Source organism: Coturnix japonica, chromosome 2 (assembly GCF_054131305.1).
Source record: "Coturnix japonica strain WE chromosome 2, WE-NBRP24, whole genome shotgun sequence".
In the NCBI taxonomy this organism is placed as follows: Eukaryota; Metazoa; Chordata; class Aves; order Galliformes; family Phasianidae; genus Coturnix; species Coturnix japonica.
Window position 1 is genome coordinate 78,717,783 of NC_140664.1, and position 12,932 is coordinate 78,730,714.

The 12,932-nt window shown below is 35.9% G+C and overlaps 1 protein-coding gene across 3 annotated transcripts in view; it reads right to left on the bottom strand.

Moving 5' to 3' along the window:
* The window catches only part of CDH6 (cadherin 6), a 102,914-nt gene that overhangs the window by 27,125 nt on the left and 62,857 nt on the right, over nucleotides 1-12,932 (bottom strand). For all 3 annotated transcript variants that reach the window (XM_015854470.3, XM_085537808.1, XM_085537807.1), the window contains exons 3-4: nucleotides 2,735-3,029; nucleotides 987-1,106 (exon numbers count right to left, since the gene is read on the bottom strand). In XM_015854470.3, the coding sequence (XP_015709956.2) occupies nucleotides 987-1,106; nucleotides 2,735-3,029 (415 nt within the window). The remainder of the gene's footprint in view (nucleotides 1-986; nucleotides 1,107-2,734; nucleotides 3,030-12,932) is intronic.

Here is a 12,932-nt window from a genome sequence, read left to right on the forward strand (position 1 = left end):
TTTTTCAGATATACCTTTTTTCACCTCACATTTTTCTCTGATACATCTCATTTCTACCTTGAACAAGTCTCTACAATTTAGATAAGAAACAATTCTAAACCCTGACTAATTGTCTGGAATACCATTCTTTTCCCGTAAGGATGTTGAGGAGAACTCTATCTTCAAGAAACCTATCAGAATGGATATTCCCATTTAAGGACCTTCTTCAAATCTTGTAGAAGTTTGACGTTAAGTCCTGAGAGTATCTGTATAGTGGATTAGTGTAGTGGTACAGCAGATCTGGTCAGTCAGAATTTACATGTTTTACACACAAAGGCTCCAAAGCAGTCTGTTATTCAGCCCATAAAAAATTCTAGTCACTTTATATAATTTAAATATATACCAAAAAGAGAACTCAGAACTTTGAGATTCTATTTGTGATCTGCTAGTGTAGCTCAACAGCCAATTTTAACTCTTCTATCATTATTCTTAATTAAGATTTCTTTCATAAAATTAGCATTAAAGTGATATGTTGAAGATGTACAGAAATTATAATTACTTTAAACAAGTTTTGAAGAAGCAGAAGGTAGAAAAGAAAAAAAAAACAAACCAAACGAGCAAACCCTCAGTCTTAATTTAGCCATTATGAAGATATATGAGGATTAAGCACATTTTTTTGCACACCCACCTGTTTCTCGTTTTCTTCTAAAAGCTAACCTATTTAGTTTAATTTAAGCATCTATGGCAGTCTCTGTAGCACTGCTTGTTAAAAGTGATTGAAAACTGTTTCACATTCAGTACTAATTGTATTTATTATATTTTGCTTGTGAGATTAAAATTATGTTGGTGTCATGTTTACAGATGTATCGCTCAATTAAGTTTGTCAGATTTTGCACTGAATAAGATATAATCTCTTTGAAATTTTTGTTTAATATGTCCTAGCTTAGCTTAGCATGTCATTTTAAATTGCAGACATTGTCACAGAATGACAGACAAGGTCTTCTGACCTGTCTCAGATTCTACGGAGAAATATGGTTGTCCCTGGAGAATGCTGTAGACAACTTTAGCGCTGTTTCCATATGTAGGATCATCAGCATCAGTTGCAGTGACTTGCACAACAAAGGTACCTGCAATGATAAATTACAGAAAGTAAAAAAATACATTTTTTTCTTCCTTCCTTTCTTACTTTCTTCCCTTTTCTTTTTTGTTGCTTCTGAGACAGCTTACAATGTAGAAAAGCATAGCTGAGGTTCAAGTCAAACATGTGGCAAAAAGTAAAGTCTTATTTGGTAGGAGCTATTCTGCTCATAAAATACAGTGTTTCTAAACCAATATAATAGCTGGCTTTTTCTCAGTTCATTAAACTGCATTTATCTAGTGGATACATACATCCTTTATTATAGGTTTTAGGAACAAATCAGAAACCCAACTTTCATTAGATATCAAAGGTGTTTAGAGATTAAATCTAGATCAAGGATATACTTTCATAAATTTACTCATGCTTGCAACAGGTTAAACTAAAATTTACAGCCAGAACAATGTTAGACTTTAAAGTGTTTGAAATCAGAATGTAAATCTGTTTATTTTATATATCTTTTAGAGAAAGAAATGTCTTTGAATCCTAGTCAAAGGGTTAACAAACATGAAAAGTGAGCATAAGTTTTAGGATTTAAAGCAGATTTGTGAATAAAGTGTTCACTTCACATACTAAAATGTGAATATTAGTTTCTGTCTTCAACAGTTGAGGTTACATCTGCGTGACAAGTCCCATGAATGAGAGGAGAGAGTATGCCCTAAAGTCTTTATTTTCACATTGCTTGAGCTTTATTTTAATCTCATTCTTGACTGTGATTAATTAATGTTTCTGTCTCTGGGTATTTTTTTCAGCTTATAACTGTGCTTCTTGCCATTCAACCATCCATTTTTCTCTGACAAAAAAATCAAAATGACCTTCCTAAGAATCAGAGAGAAAAATTCAAAACCTGTGAACTTATATGAAAAAGATCCAACCATAAGTCATATTTCAAGGAATAGTCTCTCCCTGGAATAGTCTCTCCCTTCTTTAATTTATTTATTTATTTATTTATTTATTTATTTATTTATTTATTTATTATTCATTCTGATGGCTTGATATCTGTGAAACAAGTGGAAAGATTTAAATGGATATCAGTGGAATTTGTAGCTCAGTTTTGTTGCCTAGAATAAGCAACAACGTTAATAGGAAGTAATGACATATCTAAGAATTAATGATGAGTTGACTTGGCTCACAGTTTTCTTTCCTGAAGTGAGTGCATTCACTTCTGCATCTCCCCTTTCTTCCCCCCTTTTTAACCTTCCTGAACTAAACAACAATAGCTGGATACCTCTAGGGGTGGCGCTGACCAACATAGGTGACCATATCTTAACATACTATTACACTGCAACTAAATCATGTTACCAGTGTATGTTTAACTCTTTGAAGGTGTCCTGTAACAGAGGTCAGCACAGCTTACTTTCACTGTGAGCTAAACAAGTATGCATTAATTTGCTTTTTCTGTGGCATGACAGAGGAAGAGTATTTTACTCATCTGATACTTATGTTTTCAGCAAACCACTGTCACTGATTCCACTGGAGACAGATTTTTTTAGTGGCTCAGTTACTTCTACTCACTGCAAACAGCAGATGTCTGCATTCATTACCTTTCAGTTTTGGTCCCTTAATAAAATCCACAGAAAGAATTCACATTAGATACAGAAATTAACTCTTAGCACTTACCAACATCTGACATTTCTGGAATGCTGGCATTGTAAACATCCTTTGTAAACATTGGCTCATTGTCATTGATATCATGGATCTTGATGATGAACTCAGATTCTGGTTCCACTGGTCTTCCAGTTCTTCGATTTATAGCCTGGGCACGAAGTATGTATACAGGCTTTTCTTCTCTGTCTAGTCTCTTCGTGGCTTGGATGTCACCAGTGTTTTCATTGATAATGAAGAGGTCTCCTGCTCCATCTCCAGACAGAATGTACTTAAGTGATCCATCTCCTTTATCCTGGTCTGAATGCAGCTGGTGATGAAATGAGAATAATCAAGAAGGGAGGAAAATAAATAACTGGAACACAATTCTACATATTTCTTCTCATTATCATGATGCAGACTTTACTATTGTTAATACCTAGCCAAAGGGCTATAATCTTCTTTTAGGAAATCAGATGATACACCAGTAGGAGTCCTGAATGGATGGAGTGGTATATTGAAGTTGGAATTGAAGTTGTTTTCAGTATTATTAAAAAAATCTCTGGGGAGACCTAGGAACCTGAGTTGCAGATGACTTTCCAAAGCTGAGCATATATCAGTAAAATCTAAATACTAGAGGTTTCAGTATTATTCTGTGAATATATAGGAGAGTAATCTCCAACAGTTGGAAAATCTGCAGAATCATGACTTGTAGTAGTCAAAGAATGAAAAAGTAGCCAGGGCAGTCACTTCTTGAGTTCAAATTCTGTGTGCTGTGCCTTTATGACTCTGGGCAATACAAATAAGAGTGAAAAAACACAAATACACAAATGTAGCAAATAAGAGGCAGAGGCAACTCATGTACAAGGCCATTCCAGCACTGGCAATGAAGATATCAGTCACCTTATCCAAAGGGACGCCGACCAACATGAAACAAAGCAAGTGCAAGTGAAAGTAGAGAACAACAGTAGATAGCATACAGCGCATGAACTTTCCCAGGAGATTTCCCTGGCTATTGAAAGTCTGCTTAATGCACATACAAGGTACAACAGATTAAATACTACTCTGATTGCTGCTCCTTTGTTAAGGACATATTTATTCCTTTGGCCTTAAAATAAAGGTTAATCAAATGTACTTTATGGATTATTATTTTATATATTATTATACAAAATAAATATATATATTAAAATGACTTCTAAGTTTGGGGAATCAGTGACAAAATTCACAGAAGAAAAGTAGCAGATTCCTGCAAATTTTTGATTTCGTAGCAAAGACGTTAATGAGTTGGAAGAGTTGAATTTTCTCAACCAACTCTTTGCTTTTCTTTCTGCATGCAAATTTGAAATATATCAGTAGCTGAATGTGTGTAGAAGTACTTAGCATTGCTGGATAGAATGCTTTATAGAAGAGAAAGATTTGCACGCTGAAAGATTATAGAGTACTATGATCTTCACAGGTTTTACCAGTGCCTGCCTATTCCCCAGGCACACTGGAAGGGCAGCCTCCAGTGTGACTGTATGGTCAATGTTTTGGGTTTCCTCCAACCTTCTATCCAAACCAGAGCAATGCTGGAAGCCTATTGACAGCCACCTGGTGGCATGGTAATCCCCCATGAGACCACCATGCCTGTGGTCCCTACAGAAAGCATGATCAATGCAACAAGCGCATCTCATAATATAAAAACTCTTTGTTTTTATATTAAAAAAACATGTTGTTATATAATGTTTTTAATAAAGGTGTTTCATATATAAGTGTTTTTATATAAAGCATAAATAAAATTAAAAAATGTTAAATAGAACAAAATATATGAACTATAGTACAGGAAATCATTACCAGACATGCCAAGGTGCATCTCCTTCAGGGAAAAATGGGCCTTCAAAGTAATTTTGCACAGAGCCTTCCTCTTGAAAATAAGAATATCAGTAGCTAGCTTGTAAGCAATTTTCATCAGGAGATTTCAAAACACTTCACAAAAGCAGTACATTACATTTGCTTTGTTTTTTTGAATAGCAAGGTATAGAAACTTGGAGTTCCCAAGAAGGTGGTCTTGGAACCTGGAATACAGTTCAGATCTCCTGAATCACACAGAATCACAGAATCACAGAATTACCCGGGTTGGAAGGGACCTCAAGGATCATGTAGTTCCAACCCCCCTGCCTAGCAGGGCCACCAAACATACGCCTTTACTAGATCAGGTTGCCCAGGGCCCCGTCCAACCTGGTCTTGAACACCTCCAAGGACGGGGCATCCACAACCTCACTGGGCAGCCTGTTCCAGGATCTAACCACTCTTCTAGTAAAGAACTTTCCCCTAACATCCAACCTAAATCTTCCCTCCTTCAACTTAAAACCATTTCCCCGTGTCCTGCTATTGTCAGCCCTTTCGAAGAGTTTACTCCCCTCCTGGGAGTAAGTTCCCTTCAGGTACTGAAAGGCTGCAATGAGGTCACCCCGCAACCTTCTCTTCTCCAGGCTGAACAAACCCAACTCCCTCAGCCTGTCCTCATAGGGGAGGTGCTCCAGCCCCCTGATCATCTTCGTGGCCCTCCTCTGGACCCTTTCCAAAATCTCCACATCTTTTTTGTACTGAGGGCTCCACACCTGGACACAGTACTCCAGATGAGGCCTCACAAGAGCCGAGTAGAGAGGGACGATCACCTCCCTATCCCTGCTGACCACCCCTCTCCTGATGGAGCCCAGGATCCCATTTGCTTTCCGGGCTGCCAGAGTGCACTCGTGAGTCCCAGTCAATTGGCCATCAAACCTACAGAAATGGTATGATTTACCAGATATAGCCTAAGCCTCTGAAGAATATCTGTTAGATCTCCTTGTTAATAAGTCAGTCTAGAAGTCTACTGTGGAAAGTAATTGTAATTGTATATTTGAGTACAATTTTCTCAAAGGCAACTTTCAAAAAAAAAAAAAAGAAAAAGAAAAAAGAAAAAAAAAAAGAAAAAAAAAGGAAAAGGAAAAAAAGGAATAAAAATAATTCTTATTTAAAAATACATATTTTTAATGAGTATTTCACATCCAGATATTCAATTTTTGTTTGCCTTGAAAGCCTCTTTAATTTTGTCTGTATCATAGTGGGAGAAAAACAGCCCTTGGTAACAGACTATCATTAATTCACATGAATCATGGAACAGTGCTGCTGTGAGACTTGCTATAGGCTGAACTCCCAAACTCATTTTTATCACCATTTTAATTAAAACTGGTTTCAAGGAACAAGGCAGCAAAAAAGGTCAAGCTAGAAAGGGTGTTGGAACCACTGGGAATTGTCTTCCCTAGTATTCTTTAAAGAGTACAGACTACCTAAAGAGCTTAAAAAGGAAAACTTCTGTGATTTTTCAGTCAATTTTTTAATGAAATTTCCACTTTTCCCCCACAGATGACCTATCAGTGTAAGACAGACTGTGATTCTTTTATATTAAGACAATGTATATCTCAGTGTACTGACTCACTAATGTTGAAAATTAAGTGATTTTCATCGAAGGTTCAGTCTCTAGCTTTTCAGTAAAAGCAGTAACTCCTGAAAAATAAACACTTCCTATCACAATGTTCTTTCCAGACCTAATATTCTAATACCTTCAGATTTATCCCTTTCCTAAGACATTATAGAATAGACTGAGTGTTCAGCTGGCCAGAAAATAAATGGCTTCTCTACTTAAGAGTCAGGTCTGGGGGAGGTCATGTCCCATGTATGTTATGTAGAACTAGGGCTGTCTGAGCATCTACTCATCAGTCCCAACAGTGAACTTCCAGTGTGCCACCATGTGTGGCTTCAATAACATATTTCATAAAAATTCTTTATAAAAGTATGATTATAATACTTGATTTAAGTAAATAAAGATACTTAGTTAACCACTGGGCATCAGGGTTGTTTTGTTTTGTTTTCTGTTTTATCGTGTGTGTGTTTTTGTGGGATAGGACAAAATCATAGCACCAGCATGAACTGCTTAATAGCTAGTCCAAAGTAATTTGAGGTTTTTTCCTTTCTTTTTCATAATAATAATAATAATAATATTGTTTTTATGTATGAGAATAAATAAACAGATCTCCAGGAAAGTTTCTCATAGATGATAAATTTGCAACATTCACCTATGAGGAAAATATCTAGAAAAACAATTTATTATTACAGATTATATTATCTGTGCTTGACTGTTTGCTTGGTATAAAATTTTATGAGGGCAAAACCATTTGCTTTATTTTTTCTTAACTGTCAATTTATCTTGACAGTTAAGAAAACAGTGAGCTATGTGAAGTGAGAGACTGCTACTCTAACCATGTTGGGGAAAATAAAAAAAGAAAAACCAACAAAAAAAAAAAAAGGAATATAATCTAAAGGAGGAAAAAATGGTGCAAGTTTAGACCAAAAAAAGGGCCTGGAAGAGAGATGCACTTAAAAATGCAGCTGATCCTTTTGTATATAGAACCTAATACAATTGTTATGAAGATAAAATAGGTAGTGGAAACAACCCTGCTTTCCTTTGAAAATGACAGAATTTTCACTACCCAAACCCTTCATTTCACAGGAAGTTTGCTGTAATGAAATATGCATAGAAAGTATATTGCAAGTGCTTTCAGCAGGACAGATACGAGACATCATAGCTTCACTCTTTGTATTAATTCATGTTGCAAAAGTATTTCCATTATCCCTGCATAAAGTTGTTCATGGGCCAGATAAATGGACCATGGCAGGTAGTCATGAGATAGAATAAAATATCGTGGGATGCAATATTCATGTCAGTTGGGTTGTATTACATTTCTGCTCCTTGATACAAATTTACTATGGCCAAACATTTTAAGGCTCTACTTAAAGTTAGACTTTTTATTTCTGGAGGAACTCGGTGTTACTCAAAAGCATTCATCTAATTTGGTGACTGAACTGAGCAATACCCCAAAGGTAAGCAAAATTGAGAAATAGTAAGTTGCAATAAAAAGCAAATGCTTCTGCAATTGAACTACATTAATATTATAGTAAATTGATTCACTCAGAATCTTCTCTGGACTCTTTTGTGAAATCACCTATCAATCACTGGCTATGGCTGAGGATGAATGACAAATTAAAGATTTTATTATGCCCTAGGCACATTTTCACTCATTTTACTTTAATGCCACTGTTACGTGAACCATCTTCTTTGCTTTTAATGATTTACAGTAAGATAAAAACCATCCAGTCTTTTTCTCTCTTCTCCCCTCAGGAATATTCTGGCCCAAGACATTCAGACATGGCTGCCTGAAAGTAGGTAGGGCCTAATTGCTCTGGTAAGAAATATACACCTGTTTAAAAAGTCTGCAGGACTGCAGCATTAGCTACCTGTATTTGACATTGTACTCATTGTCACCTACATAATTCATTTAATAGAAGAACTTTTTATTTATTAAAAAGAGTCACAATCTGAAGCAGCCTTGCTCTCCCCAGTGTCACTGACAGAAGCCCCCCAGAAGCATCAAGGGCAGCGACAGGTATCTTCTCCACTTGGAGAAGTATGTGAAAGCTGTGCTCAAAGTGTTTGTGCTGTGAATCTCTTTTTTCTTCTTGTTCATCACCAACACAAGGTATTGCTTAACTTTAAAGGAGCACCAGAAAAAATTTACCAGGGTTTTCAAAAGTTGAATCAGGCCTATGCTACATAAATAGGAATTATAATAGGTTAAAATTAAGCTCTGAATTTATTTTTTATTTTTTATTTTTTTTGTGAGTTATAATGGAATATATTAGACAGATGCAGCTTTCCAGCACACATATTTGTAATGAGGTTTTACTTTACTGAGAATGTACTTTTATAGCTGTGGTAATTAAATTCCAAAAAAGAAAAAAAAAAAAAGAAAAAAAAAAAGAAAAAAAAATGAAATTACAGTCCATGGATATTCTCCAGAATGAAATATCATTCCTCCTCTACCTCGCTCTGTAAAACTGATTTAAACAGCATAGTTAATCTCATTCATGAAATGGCTTTGGGTTGTGTAAGACAGCTGTAAATTGCAGTTTAGCTCCCACTAATGTCTTATTGCTGGTTATGATAACTGGAAATTCGGTGGGTAAGGTGGTTTCCATCCATCCTACAAATCAAGTTCCCATTCCTGCTGTGAATGCAACCCCCTGCTCCCTCAATTTGAAAGCAGTCCCTGAACCTCTACAATGGCACAAGCCAATTGACCTTGGGATGTACATACTAAACCATCAACCTGCAATTATCCAGAAATAAGCTGCCTCGTGTCTTATTGTTTGCTTGTATTTATAAAAGGAACTTGCTATTCTGGGACTGCTGTGGCCACGTTTTTGTTTCCTAGCATCACAATGAAATAGAGACCATTATTGAAGTGGCAAGTGGGCAGTTGGTATGTAGTTAACATAAAGAATCAGTGTCTTACACTTGGCAGTATTCATAGCAATGATTTTACTCCAAATTGAATAGATTGAAGCAGCAAAGCTCTGTCAAGTAGTGAACAAATTCAACCACATTTATTGCTTGAGGTCACACAGTGTGATGGTACAGTGAAACACTAAAAACACTATGAAGTTATAATATTGCACAATTTCTCTTTCACAGTAATAACTTTCTTGAACTCTTTCTTATCTATCCCTATAAAATAAACACTTGTCATTAATATAATAATTAACATGATTAATATCATTAAATAATCATCTCTAAAGCTTTTGGTGAACTTAATGACTCAAAGTTAAAAGGAAAAAGACATTTTTTGGTCATTAGGTAATAAGTATTTATATATATATATAAATATATATGCTGAAACTTAAGTAGAAGCTTTATTTGCTTCTTAAAATACCCCCCAAACACTATTTGTACTTCATATACCTATATGCTGTTTCATGTATTACTGAGGCAAATACAGAAATAATTTATTTCAAGCCATGAAAGTGCCTTTCTTCTAAGAAGATACCCCACAAGATCCACTGGAAGATTGAGTATCACCAGAAATGACAAATTTACTATGGATGTATATGCCATGTTCTTATGGCCTCAATTATGGAAAGCACCATCTCCTTCCCTGGTCCACATAACCTCTCTATCTGACTCACCCCTAATGCAAAATTGCCACTGCATGGTATTTTATAGTTCTTGCTCTATCAATGTCTTCCAAACCTCTTAACTGCAAAATCCTAAGCTCCTTCTCATGTCCCCTAAATCCTGGCTGGAAAAGAGACAGAATGTGCTGAGGTCAGTGGTGGCTTGGTTTATATGCATATTTGTAGCACAGCCAGCTGAACAGTCGTGGCAAAATGTAGGTTTCTTTACCTTATGCAGCTACTATTCTTCCAAACTGTAATGAAATGAGTGTTTTCAACACCTTTATTCCTCTATAAAATTTAATTAGAAGTGGTTAATGGACTTAAAAATCAATTAGAGAAGGCCAGCAGACAGGGTGCAGAGCATTGAGCCTAGTTATCTGCTCAGATCACATACTTGGAAGGTTAATGTAAGATATAGGTACCTATACTTCCTCTGGCTTGTTACTTCAAAAATTTAACTCAAATTTCTGGTAAAAATGGGAGGACTCTAAGAAAGCATTCAGAGGAGAATGGGAGAAAGGTGCTAGAGTACTTTCAAATTTTCTTCTTAGTGTTTAGAGAAACTAGAATTGATTCCTTTCTATTCTTATGTAAAACAATTTGAAAATTATATGAAGATTTATACTCAAAAATTTAAGTCTCAAAATAGGAGTTTGTTATTTCCATAGAAAGTAAACAAACAGCAACAACAAAAAGTATAGACAAGATGAAAAGAAAAATGCAAAGAGATTCTACCAAAGCATAGCACTATAATTCCAAATGTACAGCTGCCAGAAACAGCACTTCCACACAGGGGCTTTTATTCTAACCATTATGACAGGTGCTTAAAATTAGTTACCCTCTTTTTTACATCTCCCCACTAACCAAACATCTGTTATATAAGCAATCAGCAATCTTCATTGTTCATCACTTTCTTGATCGACTGTACATGTTACAGTTTGCAGAGTACTTGAATTCGTTTACTTCAGTGATTAGTTTACTGTAGTTACTGTAGTTAATAGTGTAAACCTGAATATGGTTCAGTATGATTGATTCCTGAGTATTTAAGACAGTTTTAATTTTTCACATCAAGATTGTTTTTCTATTTCAAGAACCACCTCCCACTTGCTTATATTTTTCCTCTTCCAACATCTATGGATGATAGTTATACATACTCTCAGTATTTTTCTTTTCATGGCTGCCAGCCTACATGCACTCTTCCTGTGTGAAATGATCACTTTTCAATCCTCAAACAGAACCCTGTTTAAAATGCTAGTCTCTTGGTTTTAGTTAGTAGATTGAAAGTGCTTGAGTTTAGTAGATTCCAAAAGGAGACAACAAAGAAAAGGCCAGATGTGATGTTTAGTAGTTCCTAGTAGTTTTTCTGTGATTGGTCCATTTCAGTTGGCCTTCCTTCTGTATGAATACATGCAGGTCTTGAACAGCAATGTTAATATTTTCCTTTATCTTATAGAAATAAGTACATACATTTGTTACTTCTGTTGCCACATTTAAGGAGCTTCTTGACATCCTAGTATTGACATTTATGCTTTTCTCCTTTTCTCACTGTTTCTAACATATGACCATTTATTGTGTATAGATTTTTGTTTGTTTGTTTGTTTTGTTACTTCTATTTTATTCCTATCCTTTTTTCTTTTCCTTCTTTCCTCCTGCAAGATATTCTGGAAACAGTTGTGGCGAAAATGCTAAGTCATGGTTTGAAACAGTGATTGAGCACCTGGTGGGAAGGCAAGGCCAACCCAAGGTAGCTCAGGTGCTAGCAATGTGCCTGAGTGACCAGAAGGAGTGGAGCCAGAATGCACCTCTTCTCAGACCTCATTGAAGGACTGGTTGTGGAGGTGAGGGTATTTCATTGTAGATCTCTGTCTACGTAGGGTTTTTTAAGGGTAAGCAGTTTTTGTTTTGTTTTGTTTCTCTTTTGTTTCTGTGTTCATGGCTGCTGTATTTGAGCAAATCTTCACTTGTTGTTACCTTAGCTACTCTGCTGTCATTATTGCATTTTCTATTGCATAACAATAGTAAGAGATATATATAATAGAGCACTGAATTGAAGCATATAAATATTGAAGTTGTAATACCTTAATAACACAGAGAGTTGAAGAGTTACTAAGGATAAATGAAATTTATGTGAATGCTGGTTTGTTTAGAGTTATTGGGATTTTTCTTTTATTTGCAAGGGGTTCCAGGAAATAGGGTGGAAAGGGCACTGAAATAAGAATTTAACATTTCACCAGGGTCAGGAGACAAAGTGCTCTTGTATTTGACATCTCGGCTCATGCTCTCCGTGTAGGCTGGAAGGCTCTTTTTATTCTTTTGTGAGGGTTATGGGTGAGGCTGCATGGCCTTAAGTAGACTTTGACAATAACTTGTCTGATATTGTGATCCTGGGGATGGGGGACGACAGGCTGCCCAAAGAGTAGCCAGGAACCTGCTGTCCTATTTAAAATGTTTAAATCTAAGAATAAACACCAGTACTCTAGTGACTCACACCTTTGTTACACACCTTTCAAAATCACAAATGGTTTTCTATCCTGAAGTGCAAATATGCAGCCACAGCTAATCAGCTTTGCAAAAAATCAATTGAGAAGTGTCAATCCTTTCAACGTTGCCAAGGGCCTATCAACTCTCTTATCCCTCTTGGGTTCCACAACTGCTGTTGCTCTTCAATTTGATTAAATAGGGACAATGACACAAGAACTTTTTGTTCTGAACTGCAGTACATCAAGCTGGAAAGGTCCCTTATTTTGTTGCTCTCTTTCTCTAGAGGTAACTTGCTATCAGATCTTAAGGATTATTGAACAAAACTACAAGCTAGGTAAAGGTGCCTCCATGTTCTCTTGGGCTGAAAGATGCTCAGTCCTTCTTTGATAATGTAGTCTTATTTGTCCCTATTGCTATTATCTCTAAGCACGATTATAACAGGAATTTACTAAGTTACAACAGACAAATAGGTCTTTTATTTATAAAACACAATAGATTTCTGTGTCATGTCTGATCATCTCTTTGCTTAAAGGGTGCTTGACTTGCACTTTCTTTTATCAAAATTCTTGCTTTTTTTTTGAACTACTACATAACCACAAGAAAGAGACCCAATCTCATTTTGCAGGTATTAAAGAACTGAAAGCCATTATACCTCTGAGCACTGATTTCTCTCACTTAAAAAAGAACATGCATGTGATGTAAAATGATCTCTACAACT